Source organism: Atractosteus spatula, chromosome 13, assembly GCF_055471065.1.
Source record: "Atractosteus spatula isolate fAtrSpa1 chromosome 13, fAtrSpa1.hap1, whole genome shotgun sequence".
Taxonomy (NCBI): domain Eukaryota; kingdom Metazoa; phylum Chordata; class Actinopteri; order Semionotiformes; family Lepisosteidae; genus Atractosteus; species Atractosteus spatula.
The window spans coordinates 364832-381551 of NC_142718.1; the positions used below are offsets into that span (position 1 = coordinate 364832).

The window sequence follows — 16720 nt, forward strand, 5'->3', positions numbered from 1 at the left end:
CAATAGTATGCACTGTGTTTAATTCTGTACAGTAAACTATACTGCACCAGAGGAAAACCATGTGTGTTTCTTGGAAAGGAAGAATTTAATATTAATGAACACTGAATTCTTTCTGTGAGTCAACAGAAGTTTTAACCATGAGCAATAGACTGCAGGCCTCCGGTTTGGACACAGCAGAGTGAAGACAGTGTGTGAGGGATAAAGAGATCTGCACACTGACGCTGCAGGGACTGCCCCTCACAGACAGCTCGGCCAAGACCCTAGAGAGTGGTGTCTACCCACGCCCCCCCAGACCCAGACCCAGACCAGAACAGAGCACCAGAGAGAACAGAGAGAGGGGGAGCAGACAGAGACACAGACACACACACCCACAGAGACAGACAGACACAGAGACATCACCCTGAGACAGACAGAGAGACAGGCAGACAGATAGGTTCCCTATGAGAGAAAGACAGACAGATAAACCAGTGGGTGGCAGGTCACTCAGCATTAGAACGAAAGTCCAGGACTGTGATGAATCTCTAGGAGCCTGAGGAAACATGCAGGTTTCCCAGCACAGCTCTGTCGCTGGCCCTGTGCTCCTGAGAGACACACAGCTCTGTCGCTGGCCCTGTGTTCCTGAGAGACACACAGCTCTGTCGCTGGCCCTGTGCTCCTGAGAGACACACAGCTGTCGCTGGCCCTGTGCTCCTGAGAGACACACAGCTGTCGCTGGCCCTGTGTTCCTGAGAGACACACAGCTCTGTCGCTGGCCCTGTGCTCCTGAGAGACACACAGCTGTCGCTGGCCCTGTGCTCCTGAGAGACACACAGCTGTCGCTGGCCCTGTGTTCCTGAGAGACACACAGCTCTGTCGCTGGCCCTGTGCTCCTGAGAGACACGCAGGTTTCCCGGCACAGCTCTATCGCTGGCCCTGTGCTTCTGAGAGACACACAGCTGTCGCTGGCCCTGTGCTCCTGAGAGACACACAGCTCTGTCACTGGCCCCTTTGCTCCTAAGAGACACACAGCTGTCGCTGGCCCTGTGCTCCTGAGAGTCACACAGCTCTGTCACTGGCCCCTTTGCTCCTAAGAGACACACAGCTGTCGCTGGCCCTGTGCTCCTGAGAGTCACACAGCTCTGTCGCTGGCCCTGTGCTCCTGAGAGACACACAGCTGTCGCTGGCCCTGTGCTCCTGAGAGACACACAGCTGTTGCTGGCCCTGTGCTCTTGAGAGACACACAGTTCTCGCTGCCAGTACCTCAGCGAAAGGCACTGAGGTCAGCGGTTGCTGGAAATCCCTCCAAAATGTCAAGTTATTGCTAATTGGTGTAATTAGCGGGGCTCGTTAGCCAGCAGGAAACACGGGCGGATGGAAGACAATCTCTGTCTGAGCTGAAATACACTGGCGTGAAAAAAAGCTGGACATAAACACAGCAAGTGACATTTATAGAAATAGGACACACAGCACAGACAGGCAGGGAGAGGGGAGAGGCAGTATTCCTGCCTGTGATGATTGTGCCTGAAGGAACTGCATACCTGTCCCGCAGGGTGTTGTGTAGGACCTGTCTCTGCAGTGTGTTGGTATGTGTTGTTAATGTACCTACTGTATCTGTGTGTGACTGTGTGTGTGTGTGTGTGTGTGTGTGTGTGTGGCTCCGTGTGTGCCTCTGTGTATGACTGTGCGTGTGAGTGTGTGAGTGCATACATGCATATCTGGGGTTGGGATCAGGCGTGTGTGTTGTGCTGACAGGCCAAGTGTCTGCTGTTATTCCTGGCGCCGCTCCCAGCAAGAGCAGGAGGCGGAGGGAGAGGTGAACAGACTGAGCGAGGGAGAGAGGGAGGGGGAGAGAGGGAGGGAGGGAGGGGGGGGGAGAGAGGAAGGAAGAGAGAGAGAGGGGGAGGAGGGGAGCACTGAGGTGGGACAGAGGGGGAGCAGAGACTCTGTGGAATGTACTGTGATACACAGATAATACAACACAGACTCCCTGTGTCCTGACATAACCCCAGAAACACACCCACACACTGTAACACACACTCACACACTCTAACACCCTTTAACACACACTCATATACTCTAACACATTCTCATATACTCTAACACACTCTCAAATACTCTGACACACTCTCACACAATCCACCACACTGTGATACACAGATAATACAACACAGACTCCCTGTGTCCTGACATAACCCCAGAAACACACCCACACACACTCACACACTCTCATATACTCTAACACATTCTCATATACTCTAACACACTCTAACACACACTAACACACTCTCACACAATCCACCACACTGTGATACACAGATAATACAACACAGATTTCCTGTGTCCTGACATAACCCAAGAAACACACCCACACACTGTAACACACACTCACACACTCTCATATACTCTAACACACTCACACAATCTAACACACTAATACACTGAAACATACACACTCACACAATCTAACGCACATTGGTACTGTACAGACACAGTGCACACACACAGACACACAGTGCACAGACACACACACTGTACAGACATACACACATGCTGTACAGCCGCTCACTCTACCCTGACTCCATCATCACAGGTAATGCTGGTGTCACCTGCCCACTGAGCTGCTGGTGTGGGTGGGTGGGTGTGTGTGAGAGATGGGCGATAGGGGTAGCGAGGAGCAGGTGTGGAGTGGGGCTGGGGTTTTTCCATTACTCCTCTCTCTGCACTGCCTCCTGTCACTGCACTGACTCCTCTCTCTGCACTGACTCCTATCACTGCACTGACTCCTGTCACTGCACTGACTCCTCTCTCTGCACTGACTCCTATCACTGCACTGCCTCCTGTCACTGCACTGACTCCTCTCTGCACTGACTCCTATCACTGCACTGACTCCTCTCTACACTGACTCCTCTCTACACTGACTCCTGTCACTGCACTGACTCCTCTCTCTACACTGACTCCTGTCACTGCACTGACTCCTCTCTACACTGACTCCTCTCTACACTGACTCCTCTCTCTACACTGACTCCAATATCTCAGTGTCTCAGTGTCTCTCAGTGTCTCTCGGTGCCTCAGTGTCTCCGAGTGTCTCAGAGTGTCTCAGTGTCTCAGTGCCTCAGTGTTTCAGTGCCTCTATGCGTCTCTCAGTGTCTCAGAGTGTCTCAGTGTCTCAGTGCCTCTGTGTGCCACTCTGTACCTCTCTGTGTCTCTCAGTGTGTCTCAGTGTCTCTCAGTGTGTCTCAGTGCCTCAGTGCCTCTATGTGTCTCTCAGTGTCTCTCGGTGTCTCCGAGTGTCTCCGAGTCTCTCAGTGTCTCTCACTGTGTCTCAGTGTCTCTCAGTGTCTCTCAGTGTCTCTCAGTGTGTCTCAGTCTCTCAGTGTCTCAGTGCCTCTATGTGTCTCTCAGTGTCTCTCAGTGTCTCTCAGTCTGCTCCAGATACACAGGTGTAGATTATCCTGAGCAGATGGAATGTCTTCAGGCTTTCATCTTCCAGATTTGGAATTCCGGTCGGGAATCATGCCCAGTCTGTCAGCACAATCCAGACTATCTTGGAGACTCATAAGAAAAAAGACCAAACAAAATCTCGAGAGAGGACTGAGATACAACACACAGAGCCCCTGTCAGGGACTGCACAACGAGGGCAGTGGTTGTACTGAACTGCCCCAATCTACCCTGTACTGCCCCGATCTACCCTGCACTGCCCTCAGTTACCCTGTACTGCCCCGATCTACCCTGCACTGCCCTCAGTTACCCTGTACTGCCCCGATCTACCCTGTACTGGAGTGAATTAGACTAATTCACACCAGTATAAAACCTGGAGTGGATCACCCTGCTGCACACTGGAGTTTAGTCTGTTTTCTGTTCTTGAGACACAGGGACAGAGATTAGCAATGTTTGGGTCAGTGTTTTTCCAGAGCCACATACTGGAAAAACATGGACACAGCCAGAAAAAGCAATGGAGATAAGGGGAGGCAGTGATGAAGCCTTACTGGAAAAGCAGGGCAGAGAGCTGTGGAGAGAGTGGAAAAGCACTGGGGTGGAGGGAGGTGGTGTGGGTGAGGTCAGCACCTCTCTGTTTACTTCAGTCTGTCCTGCGGGATCCTGACAGAGGAAGGAGAGAGACAGCCTGAGGAACAGACAGTGAGCCTGTCTCTCAATAATAATAATACAGTGTGTGATCTCCTGTCCCAGCCTGAGGAACAGACAGTGAACCTGTATCTCAATAATAATAATACAGTGTGTGATCTCCTGTCCCAGCCTGAGGAACAGTGAGCCTGTCTCTCAATAATAATAATACAGTGTGTGATCTCCTGTCCCAGCCTGAGGAACACACAGTGAGCCTGTCTCTCAATAATAATAATACAGTGTGTGATCTCCTGTCCCAGCCTGAGGAACAGACAGTGAGCCTGTCTCTCAATAATAATAATACAGTGTGTGATCTCCTGTCACAGCCTGAGGAACAGACAGTGAGCCCGTCTCTCAATAATAATAATACAGTGTGTGATCTCCTGTCCCAGCCTGAGGAACAGACAGTGAGCCTGTCTCTCAATAATAATAATACAGTGTGTGATCTCCTGTCCCAGCCTGAGGAACAGACAGTGAGCCTGTCTCTCAATAATAATAATACAGTGTGTGATCTCCTGTCCCAGCCTGAGGAACAGACAGTGAGCCTGTCTCTCAATAATAATAATACAGTGTGTGATCTCCTGTCCCAGCCTGAGGAACACACAGTGAGCCTGTCTCTCAATAATAATAATACAGTGTGTGATCTCCTGTCCCAGCCTGAGGAACACACAGTGAGCCTGTCTCTCAATAATAATAATACAGTGTGTGATCTCCTGTCCCAGCCTGAGGAACAGACAGTGAGCCTGTCTCTCAATAATAATAATACAGTGTGATCTCCTGTCCCAGCCTGAGGAACAGACAGTGAGCCTGTCTCTCAATAATAATAATACAGTGTGTGATCTCCTGTCCCAGCCTGAGGAACAGACAGTGAGCCTGTCTCTCAATAATAATAATAATAATAATACAGTGTGTGATCTCCTGTCCCAGCCTGAGGAACAGACAGTGAGCCTGTCTCTCAATAATAATAATAATACAGTGTGCGATCTCCTGTCCCAGCCTGAGGAACAGTGAGCCTGTCTCTCAATAATAATAATACAGTGTGTGACCTCCTGTCCCAGCCAGAGGAACAGTGAGCCTGTCTCTCAATAATAATAATACAGTGTGCGATCTCCTGTCCCAGCCTGAGGAACAGACAGTGAGCCTGTCTCTCAATAAAAATAATACAGTGTGTGATCTCCTGTCCCAGCCTGAGGAACAGACAGAGAGCCTGTCTCTCAATAATAATAATACAGTGTGTGATCTCCTGTCCCAGCCTGAGGAACAGACAGTGAGCCTGTCTGTCAATAATAATAATAATACAGTGTGCGATCTCATGTCCCAGCCTGAGGAACAGACAGTGAGCCTGTCTCTCAATAATAATAATAATACAGTGTGTGATCTCCTGTCCCAGCCTAAGGAACAGACAGTGAGCCTGTCTCTCAATAATAATAATACAGTGTGTGATCTCCTGTCCCAGCCTGAGGAACAGACAGTGAGTCTGTCTCTCAATAATAATAATAATAATACAGTGTGTGATCTCCTGTCCCAGCCTGAAGAACAGACAGTGAGCCTGTCTCTCAATAATAATAATACAGTGTGTGATCTCCTGTCCCAGCCTGAGGAACAGACAGTGAGCCTGTCTCTCAATAATAATAATACAGTGTGTGATCTCCTGTCCCAGCCTGAGGAACAGACAGTGAGCCTGTCTCTTAATAATAATAATACAGTGTGCGATCTCCTGTCCCAGCCTGAGGAACAGTGAGCCTGTCTCTCAGTAATGTTCTATATGTTGTATGTAAGTGTCCTGAGATGTATTTGTATTGTCAACATCTGTAGATGTCGTGTTAATTGTATCTGCTTCGGCAACACTGAAATTCATCAGTCATGCCAATAAAGCATGAATTGCCAGAGAGAGAGAGACAAAGAGATAGAGACGAGAGAAAGAAAGAGAAACAGAGATAGAGAGAGACAAAGAGAAACAGTCAGATGGTGAGAGAGATATAGAGAATGGAGAAACAGAGAAGATGGAGAGAGACAGAGAGGGGAGAAGGGGAGATCTAGCTCAGCAATCAGTGCTTTAACACTCTCAGCCTCTGCCTTACTCTCCTCTTCCTGTTTGTGTTCCGGGCAGAAACTTAATATCAAAACCTCCATCAGGCTATTAACCACGAACAGTGACTAAGCAGCTGTGAATCTGGCCACGCAGTCTGCGGTGCTGCAGCACTGCCCTCTGCATCACACTTTCATCTGTCTGTCGACATCTAGACATGTGCACATGCTTATCTACATCTCTGCATGCCACACACAGGATAAGGGAACTTTATCTACAGTACATCAGTATCCACAGACACACAGCTGTGTCTCTGCACGTTCCTACACACAGTAACACAGCCACCTTGCATGAGAGACTCTACCCTAGTTCTCTTAACTGTTTGTAATACAGCACAGCTCTGTCTGTCAGGAACAGCACAGTGTCTGTGAGGGACTGGGTCTGTAAAACAGCACAGTGTCTGTGAGGGACTGGGTCTGTAAAACAGCACAGTGTCTGTGAGGGACTGGGTCTGTAATACAGCACAGTGTCTGTGAGGGGCTGGGTCTGTAATACAGCACAGTGTCTGTGAGGGACTGGGTGTGTAATACAGCACAGTGCCTGTGAGGGGCTGGGTGTGTAATACAGCACAGTGCCTGTGAGGGGCTGGGTCTGTAATACAGCACAGTGTCTGTGAGGGGCTGGGTCTGTAATACAGCACAGTGTCTGCGAGGGACTGGGTCTGTAATACAGCACAGTGTCTGCGAGGGACTGGGTCTGTAATACAGCACAGTGTCTGTGAGGGGCTGGGTCTGTAATACAGCACAGTGCCTGTGAGGGGCTGGGTCTGTAATACAGCACAGTGTCTGTGAGGGGCTGGGTCTGTAAAACAGCACAGTGTCTGTGAGGGACTGGGTGTGTAATACAGCACAGTGTCTGTGAGGGGCTGGGTCTGTAATACAGCACAGTGTCTGCGAGGGACTGGGTCTGTAATACAGCACAGTGTCTGCGAGGGACTGGGTCTGTAATACAGCACAGTGTCTGCGAGGGGCTGAGTCTGTAATACAGCACAGTGTCTGCGAGGGGCTGAGTCTGTAATACAGCACAGCTCTATCAGATTAATTTCATGCTGTGAAAACTTCACCTGTGAAAAGGCGTCACACCCAAAACACAACTTCTGCTCTGGTAGTGCAGTGTGTGTGTGCAGTGTGTTTATACAGTCTGTATGCAGTTTGTGTGCAGTGTGTGTGCAGTGTGTTTATACAGTCTGTATGCAGTGTGTGTGCAGTGTGTTTATACAGTCTGTATGCAGTGTGTGTGTGCAGTGTGTTTATACAGTCTGTATGCAGTTTGTGTGCGCAGTGTGTTTATACAAGTCTGTATGTAGTGTGTGTGTGTGTGTGAGATGTGTGTGTGTGTGCAGTATGTGCTCAGTGCATGTGTGAGAGGTGTGTGTGTCTGTGCTCAGTGCGTGTGTGAGAGGTGTGTGTGTGTGTGCACAGTGCGTGTGAGAGGTGTGTGTGTGTGTGTGCACAGTGCGTGTCTGTCAGTTTGCGTGCGAAGCGCTGGAGAAAGTGAGCTCACAGTCTTGCCTGTTGAGGAGGTGGGCTGGAGGGTGAGTATAAGAGCCCAGGACACAGACAGCACACTCCCCACAGCCTGAGAGAGGAGAGAGCACAGAGACTCTGCGCCTGAGCACAGTGAGAACGGCACAGGAAACACAGCGGCGTGCACAGCACACAGACAACAGGTGAGCAGTGTGCTGTATATGTACACCAAGTATACAGAGTATTTTATATAGAACAGGTATACAGTGTGTATGGTATATACTGTATACTCCAAGTGTACAGTGTAGTTTATATACTCCAGATGAAACTTTTTGTTTTCTTTCTTCTCTTTTCAACATGGAATAAACCTACTGTATTACTTGTAGTTTATATACTCCAGGTGTGCAGTGTGTACAGTATATATACTCCAGGTGTATAGTGTACTGGACTCCACAGGGACTAGAAGAGTCTAGAGCCTGTGACTGGGCTGTGTCAGTGTGCTGGACTCCACAGGGACTAGAGGAGTCTAGAGCCTATGACTGGGCTGTGTCAGTGTCTTGGACTCCACAGGGACTAGAGGAGTCTAGAGCCTGTGACTGGGCTGTGTCAGTGTCCTGGACTCCACAGGGACTAGAAGAGTCTAGAGCCTGTGACTGGGCTGTGTCAGTGTGCTGGACTCCACAGGGACTAGAAGAGTCTAGAGCCTGTGACTGGGCTGTGTCAGTGTGCTGGACTCCACAGGGACTAGAAGAGTCTAGAGCCCTATGACTAGGCTGTGTCAGTGTCCTGGACTCCACAGGGACTAGAAGAGTCTAGAGCCTATGACTGGGCTGTGTCAGTGTGCTGGACTCCACAGGGACTAGAAGAGTCTAGAGCCTGTGACTGGGCTGTGTCAGTGTGCTGGACTCCACAGGGACTAGAAGAGTCTAGAGCCTGTGACTGGGCTGTGTCAGTGTCCTGGACTCCACAGGGACTAGAAGAGTCTAGAGCCGTTGACTGGGCTGTGTCAGTGTGCTGGACTCCACAGGGACTAGAAGAGTCTAGAGCCCTGTGACTGGGCTGTGTCAGTGTGCTGGACTCCACAGGGACTAGAAGAGTCTAGAGCCCTGTGACTGGGCTGTGTCAGTGTACTCTAGAAGAGTTTTATAAACTGTTGCACACACAAGCGTGATCCTGCTGCATGCCTCCGTATGGCCATGTGCTGCACATCTGGACAGATGTTATTGTGCAAGCCGACCAGCTGCGCAACCACGGGTGAGGAAGTCCAGAGGCTCGTTAAAATACCTCTCTCATTAGCTGGAAAACACAGGCGAGTTTATTAGAAGACAGAGCACAGTTCCTAATCATGGTAATTAGCTGGAATTGGAAACTCTGCACCCTCTCTCTCTGTCTCTCTCACTGTGTCTCATGTCCTACGTGTGATGATTCTCTATGATCTCCTCTACATTCATATAAATAATCAATAAGCTTTATTGTTATGACCAATTAATCACAGTGCTCCCAAGGCATTAAATATTAGCAGAAACATTTACAACAAAACCACAGTATTATTAGAGTCCCATCACACACTGTATTATTATTATTATTATTATTATTATTATTGAGAGACAGGCTCACTGTCTGTTCCTCAGGCTGTGACAGGAGATCACACACTGTATTATTATTATTGAGAGACAGGCTCACTGTCTGTTCCTCAGGCTGGGACAGGAGATCACACACTGTATTATTATTATTGAGAGACAGGCTCACTGTCTGTTCCTCAGGCTGGGACAGGAGATCACACACTGTATTATTATTATTGAGAGACAGGCTCACTGTCTGTTCCTCAGGCTGGGACAGGAGATCACACACTGTATTATTATTATTGAGAGACAGGCTCACTGTCTGTTCCTCAGGCTGGGACAGGAGATCACACACTGTATTATTATTATTGAGAGACAGGCTCACTGTTCCTCAGGCTGGGACAGGAGATCACACACTGTATTATTATTATTGAGAGACAGGCTCACTGTTCCTCAGGCAGTGACAGGAGTAGACATTATGGGCAGTAGCACCATTGATTTTCCTTTCCCAGTAGAATTATGACAGGTGTGAGAATTATGAGACTTGGGTTATTGATCAGCTGCGTCAGCATGCGTAGGCTGCAAAGGAACAAGTAACAGGTTTATTCCTGCTGAAAAGAGAAGAAAGAAACACAACGTTTTGGCCGTGGAGCCTTCTTGAGATGTGAGCACCTGAAGAAGGCTTCTCACACTAAAGAAGGCTCCACGGCCAAAACGTTGTGTTTCTTTCTTCTCTTTTCAGCAGGAATAAACCTGTTACTTGTTCCTGTTTAGTTGATTATAGTCAGGTTATAACACTCAGGAACTGGAGTTCTTGAGTTAGTTTATCTACAGGCTGTGCAGATGATTTCATTAAAGCTTCCCAAGATAAAAATAAGTGCTGGTTTATAGGAGAAATATTTCCCCTCCTTGAGCTCCACTTCATGAACTTAACAAGATCTGATTTCCGTGACATCGACTCTAGACTAAAAAAACTGAAACAAAGACCAGCTTGTTACTAAGTCATGGGGAAAGAGAGAAGGGAGACAGTCAACATACCTTCAGTAAACCACAATAAAGCTAAAAACAATAGCATGAGATTAACCCTCCTCTCTCAGTGCAGTGTTAGTGTACTGGAGTGTCCAGTCAGTGTGTCTGTATGAACCCCTCTCTCTCTCAGTGCAGTGTTAATGTACTGGAGTGTCCAGTCAGTGTGTCTGTATTAGCCCCTCTCTCTCTCAGTGCAGTGTTAATGTACTGGAGTGTCCAGTCAGTGTGTCTGTATTAACCCCTCTCTCTCTCAGTGCAGTGTTAATGTACTGGAGTGTCCAGTCAGTGTGTGTGTATTAACCCCTCTCTCTCTCTCAGTGCAGTGTTAATGTACTGGAGTGTCCAGTCAGTGTGTCTGTATGAACCCCTCTCTCTCAGTGCAGTGTTAATGTATTGGAGTGTCCAGTCAGTGTGTGTGTATTAACCCCTCTCTCTCTCTCAGTGCAGTGCTAATGTACTGGAGTGTCCAGTCAGTGTGTCTGTATGAACCCCTCTCTCTCAGTGCAGTGTTAATGTATTGGAGTGTCCAGTCAGTGTGTCTGTATTAACCCCTCTCTCTCTCAGTGCAGTGTTCATGTCCTGGAGTGTCCAGTCAGTGTGTCTGTATGAACCCCTCTCTCTCAGTGCAGTGTTAATGTATTGGAGTGTCCAGTCAGTGTGTGTGTATTAGCCCCTCTCTCTCTCTCTCAGTGCAGTGTTAGTGTACTGGAGTGTCCAGTCAGTGTGTCTGTATGAACCCCTCTCTCTCTCTCAGTGCAGTGTTGATGTACTGGAGTGTCCAGTCAGTGTGTCTGTATTAACCCCTCTCTCTCTCAGTGCAGTGTTAATGTACTGGAGTGTCCAGTCAGTCAGTGTGTCTGTATTAACCCCTCTCTCTCTCAGTGCAGTGTTCATGTACTGGAGTGTCCAGTCAGTGTGTCTGTATGAACCCCTCTCTCTCAGTGCAGTGTTAATGTATTGGAGTGTCCAGTCAGTGTGTGTGTATTAGCCCCTCTCTCTCTCTCTCAGTGCAGTGTTAGTGTACTGGAGTGTCCAGTCAGTGTGTCTGTATGAACCCCTCTCTCTCTCTCAGTGCAGTGTTGATGTACTGGAGTGTCCAGTCAGTGTGTCTGTATTAACCCCTCTCTCTCTCAGTGCAGTGTTAATGTACTGGAGTGTCCAGTCAGTCAGTGTGTCTGTATTAACCCCTCTCTCTCTCAGTGCAGTGTTCATGTACTGGAGTGTCCAGTCAGTGTGTCTGTATGAACCCCTCTCTCTCAGTGCAGTGTTAATGTACTGGAGTGTCCAGTCAGTGTGTCTGTATGAACCCCTCTCTCTCTCAGTGCAGTGTTAATGTACTGGAGTGTCCAGTCAGTGTCTGTATTAACCCCTCTCTCTCTCAGTGGAGTGTTAATGTACTGGAGTGTCCAGTCAGTCAGTGTGTCTGTATTAACCCCTCTCTCTCTCAGTGCAGTGTTCATGTACTGGAGTGTCCAGTCAGTGTGTCTGTATGAACCCCTCTCTCTCAGTGCAGTGTTAATGTACTGGAGTGTCCAGTCAGTGTGTCTGTATGAACCCCTCTCTCTCTCAGTGCAGTGTTAATGTACTGGAGTGTCCAGTCAGTGTCTGTATTAACCCCTCTCTCTCTCAGTGGAGTGTTAATGTACTGGAGTGTCCAGTCAGTGTTTGTATTAACCCCTCTCTCTTCCTGTTCACAGGCCCACGGTGAATACACAGAAAGGCAGTCAGTAAGGATGAATGCACTTTTGCAGTTTACAGTATTGAGTCTGTTGGCCACACTCTGTGTGTCCTATGGTGAGTTTGCTCTAATGTACTGTCTCATCACCTGCTGTCCGCACCTGTCTGTAGACACGCACTCACACACACACCCCAGAGCTGTCCCGTGTGGCAGCAGCCGGACAGCAGAGAGACACTCTGGCTTCAGGAGGTGTTTCTGTGAGTAAACATACTGAGGGGCTGCTCTCTGTTTCAGATTCCTACGAGAGTAACGAATCCCTGGAAGGTAAGGGAATGAGCGAGAGATCCCTTCTCCTCCAAAGTCTTCACAGTGTGTGGAGCCAGTCTGTCTCTCTCTCCTACCTCATAACCCCCTCTCTGTCACTGTACCTATCTCTCTCTCCTACCTCCTTAACTCCTCTCTCTCTCACTGTACCTGCCTCTCTCTCCTACCTCATAACTCACCTCTCTCTCACTGTACCTGTCTCTCTCTCACTGTACCTGTCTCTCTTTCCTACCTCCTTAACTCCTCTCTCTGTACCTGAACCCCTGTCTTTCTGTTCCACTGGCACAGAAAGAAATATAGCTCTCTCGGTGTGCTCACTCTGACTCTGTACTAGATGTCAAAACAAACATGATGAACGTGTTTCCTCTCTGTGTCTTTAAAGACATCTTCATCGGTTCACGTCGAGCCAATTCCTACATGAGACCTGTGCAACCAGGCAGCTACTACCCCAGGAGGTAAAATTATTCCCAGTGCAGTGTAGTGTGCAGTAGTATCCAGTAGTATGCAGGAGGAGTGTGTGTATTAACCCCTCTCTCTCTCTCTCAGGGCAGTGTCAGTGTACAGTAGTGTGCAGGAGGAGTGTGTGTATTAACCCCTCTCTCTCAGTGCAGTGTCAGTGTACAGTAGTATGCAGGAGTGTGTGTATTAACCCTCTCTCTCTCAGTGCAGTGTCAGTGTACAGTAGTGTGCAGGAGGAGTGTGTGTATTAACCCCTCTCTCTCTCAGTGCAGTGTCAGTGTACAGTAGTGTGCAGGAGGAGTGTGTGTATTAACCCCTCTCTCTCTCAGTGCAGTGTCAGTGTACAGTAGTGTGCAGGAGGAGTGTGTGTATTAACCCCTCTCTCTCTCTCAGTGCAGTGTCAGTGTACAGTAGTGTGCAGGAGGAGTGTGTGTATTAACCCCTCTCTCTCTCAGTGCAGTGTCAGTGTACAGTAGTGTGCAGGAGGAGTGTGTGTATTAACCCCTCTCTCTCTCAGTGCAGTGTCAGTGTCCAGTAGTGTGTGTATTAACCCCTCTCTCTCTCAGTGCAGTGTCAGTGTCCAGTAGTGTGTGTATTAACCCCTCTCTCTCTGTCTCAGGATTCTGAAGTCCCCCGTGGAGATACGCACAGAGATCTGTGAGGACTCTTTGCAGTGCAAGCGCTATGCTATGTACCACGGTTACCAGCAGGCCTACGAGCGATACTTCGGGGGTCCGGCCCAGAGTGGGAGGCGTGGCCGGGGAGCTCAGCCCCGATAAGGCAGCGGCCCGCAGGCCGTGAGCAGCCCCTGCTCGGCACAGTGTAGTGCCCATATCACCCCTGTACCCGTATATACCCTCACCTACTCACATGTATCGGCAGCGCAGGCTCCCTGCGGGAAGGCTGCAGGTCCCCGGGCCCGGTGCCAGCGTCCCCAGCGGACCTGGAGCGGGCTGGAGCGGGCTGGAGCGGGCCGCACTGCCACCACAGCCCCCAGACAGAACCACCAGCAGCCGCGGGTCCGGTCTGGCCTGCTCTGGACCTGCTGGTCGCTGGCCTCCGGCTCTGGGGCCGCAGCCGGAGACCACACGCCTGTAGAAACATGCTTGAAACACGCGTGCTCTCCGTGTACACGACCTGCAGTCAATAAAGGCAAATAGAGCTACAGGCGTGTCTGGTTGTCTGTGTCCGTCTGTCTCTCTCAGACGCCTCCCCCAGTGCCAACTGAAGCGGTCTGACCCACAGGCGGCGCACTAGGGCAGCTGTGGACAATAAGCAACGCGCTGCAGGAGAGGCCGGGCCGGGGCACTCACCCCTCTGCCCACAAGGTCACGCTGTGCTCATCGTCAGAAGAGCTCTTGGCTGTGTGTCGCCCCCTCTACCACACTGCACACGGCACACGACACACGGCACTCGACACTCGACACTCCACACAGGCATCAACGTCTCACTTTATTGTGTGGAGGTGATGATCGCCCACCTTAACAGACACAAACATTCCTTCTTCCTAAACTCTGAGCTGCCCTGCTGCTCCTTCCACCAAGAGGCAGGTCTGGCAACACTTACAGAGACTCTCCTGATTGAGTTTTAGATTGCTTTTATTTGTATTTTTTATTAGGCATTTTTAGTTTTTTAACAGTTTTTAACCAATTTTTTCATGCAGGTCAGGCTTGATGTGTTTTTTTCCCCCATCTTGGTCCTGCTCTGCATAAAAAATAATCCTAGTCAGATGTCCAGGCAATGTACTAATTAATATCTTAACCCAACGTTATCACACACTCCTCCTGCACACTACTGCACACTGACACTGCACTGAGAGAGAGGGGATAATACACACACTCCTCCTGCACACTACTGTACACTGACACTGCACTGAGATAGAGAGGGGTTAATACACACACTCCTCCTGCACACTACTGCACACTGACACTGCACTGAGAGAGAGGGGTTAATACACACACTCCTCCTGCACACTACTGTACACTGACACTGCACTGAGAGAGAGGGGTTTATACACACACTCCTCCTGCACACTACTGTACACTGACACTGCACTGAGAGAGAGGGGGGTTAATACACACACTCCTCCTGCACACTACTGTACACTGACACTGCACTGAGAGAGAGGGGGGTTAATACACACACTCCTCCTGCACACTACTGTACACTGACACTACACTGAGAGAGAGAGGGGTTAATACACACACTCCTCCTGCACACTCCTGTACACTGACACTGCACTGAGAGAGAGAGGGGTTAATACACACACTCCTCCTGCACACTACTGTACACTGACACTGCACCGAGAGAGAGGGGTTAATACACACACTCCTCCTGCACACTACTGTACACTGACACTGCACTGAGAGAGAGGGGTTAATACACACACTCCTCCTGCACACTACTGTACACTGACACTGCACTGAGAGAGAAAGGGGTTAATACACACACTCCTCCTGCACACTACTGTACACTGACACTGCACTGAGAGAGAGAGGGGTTAATACACACACTCCTCCTGCACACTACTGTACACTGACACTGCACTGAGAGAGAGAGGGGTTAATACACACACTCCTCCTGCACACTACTGTACACTGACACTGCACTGAGAAAGAGGGGTTAATACACACACTCCTCCTGCACACTACTGTACACTGACACTGCACTGAGAGAGAGGGGGGTTAATACACACACTCCTCCTGCACACTACTGTACACTGACACTGCACTGAGAGAGAGGGGTTAATACACACACTCCTCCTGCACACTACTGTACACTGACACTGCACTGAGAGAGAGGTTAATACACACACTCCTCCTGCACACTACTGTACACTGACACTGCACTGAGAGAGAGAGGGGTTAATACACACACTCCTCCTGCACACTACTGTACACTGACACTGCACTGAGAGAGAGAGGGGTTAATACACACACTCCTCCTGCACACTACTGTACACTAACACTGCACTGAGAGAGAGAGAGGGGTTAATACACACACTCCTCCTGCACACTACTGTACACTAACACTGCACTGAGAGAGAGAGAGGGGTTAATACACACACTCCTCCTGCACACTACTGTACACTGACACTGCACTGAGAGAGAGAGGGGTTAATACACACACTCCTCCTGCACACTACTGTACACTGACACTGCACTGAGAGAGAGGGGTTAATACACACACTCCTCCTGCACACTACTGTACACTGACACTGCACTGAGAGAGAGAGGGGTTAATACACACACTCCTCCTGCACACTACTGTACACTGACACTGCACTGAGAGAGAGAGGGGTTAATACACACACTCCTCCTGCACACTACTGTACACTGACACTGCACTGAGAGAGAGAGGGGTTAATACACACACTCCTCCTGCACACTACTGTACACTGACACTGCACTGAGAGAGAGGGGTTAATACACACACTCCTCCTGCACACTACTGTACACTGACACTGCACTGAGAGAGAGAGGGGTTAATACACACACTCCTCCTGCACACTACTGTACACTGACACTGCACTGAGAGAGAGAGGGGTTAATACACACACTCCTCCTGCACACTACTGTACACTGACACTGCACTGAGAGAGAGAGGGGTTAATACACACACTCCTTCTGCACACTACTGTACACTGACACTGCACTGAGAGAGAGAGGGGTTAATACACACACTCCTCCTGCACACTACTGTACACTGACACTGCACTGAGAGAGAGAGAGGGGTTAATACACACACTCCTCCTGCACACTACTGTACACTGACACTGCACTGAGAGAGAGAGGGGTTAATACACACACTGCTCCTGCACACTACTGTACACTGACACTGCACTGAGAGAGAGAGGGGTTAATACACACACTCCTCCTGCACACTACTGTACACTGACACTGCACTGAGAGAGAGGGGTTAATACACACACTCCTCCTGCACACTACTGTACACTGACACTGCACTGAGAGAGAGAGGGGTTAATACACACACTTTTGTACACCGACATTGA

At 49.4% G+C, this 16720-nt stretch overlaps 1 protein-coding gene across 1 annotated transcript; it reads left to right on the top strand.

The window, feature by feature from the left end:
* Positions 1 to 7770: 7770 nt before the first annotated feature.
* On the top strand, positions 7771 to 13873 carry mgp (matrix Gla protein). Its single transcript, XM_088930973.1, has 5 exons — positions 7771 to 7859; positions 11945 to 12041; positions 12220 to 12249; positions 12632 to 12704; positions 13328 to 13873. The coding sequence occupies exons 2-5, from the start codon at positions 11981 to 11983 to the stop codon at positions 13485 to 13487; spliced, it is 324 nt and encodes a 107-aa protein (XP_088787099.1). The 5' UTR covers positions 7771 to 7859; positions 11945 to 11980; the 3' UTR covers positions 13488 to 13873.
* Positions 13874 to 16720: the final 2847 nt, after the last annotated feature.

What these genes read in the sequence shown, in the direction of transcription:
- mgp (XM_088930973.1), top strand. Translation starts at nt 11,981, where the DNA reads ATGAATGCACTTTTGCAGTTTACAGTATTGAGTCTGTTGGCCACACTC. An exon ending in CACACTCTGTGTGTCCTATG is followed by an intron (nt 12,042 to 12,219) that starts GTGAGTTTGCTC and finishes TCTCTGTTTCAG; the next exon opens with ATTCCTACGAGAGTAACGAA. An exon ending in GGCAGCTACTACCCCAGGAG is followed by an intron (nt 12,705 to 13,327) that starts GTAAAATTATTC and finishes TCTCTGTCTCAG; the next exon opens with GATTCTGAAGTCCCCCGTGG.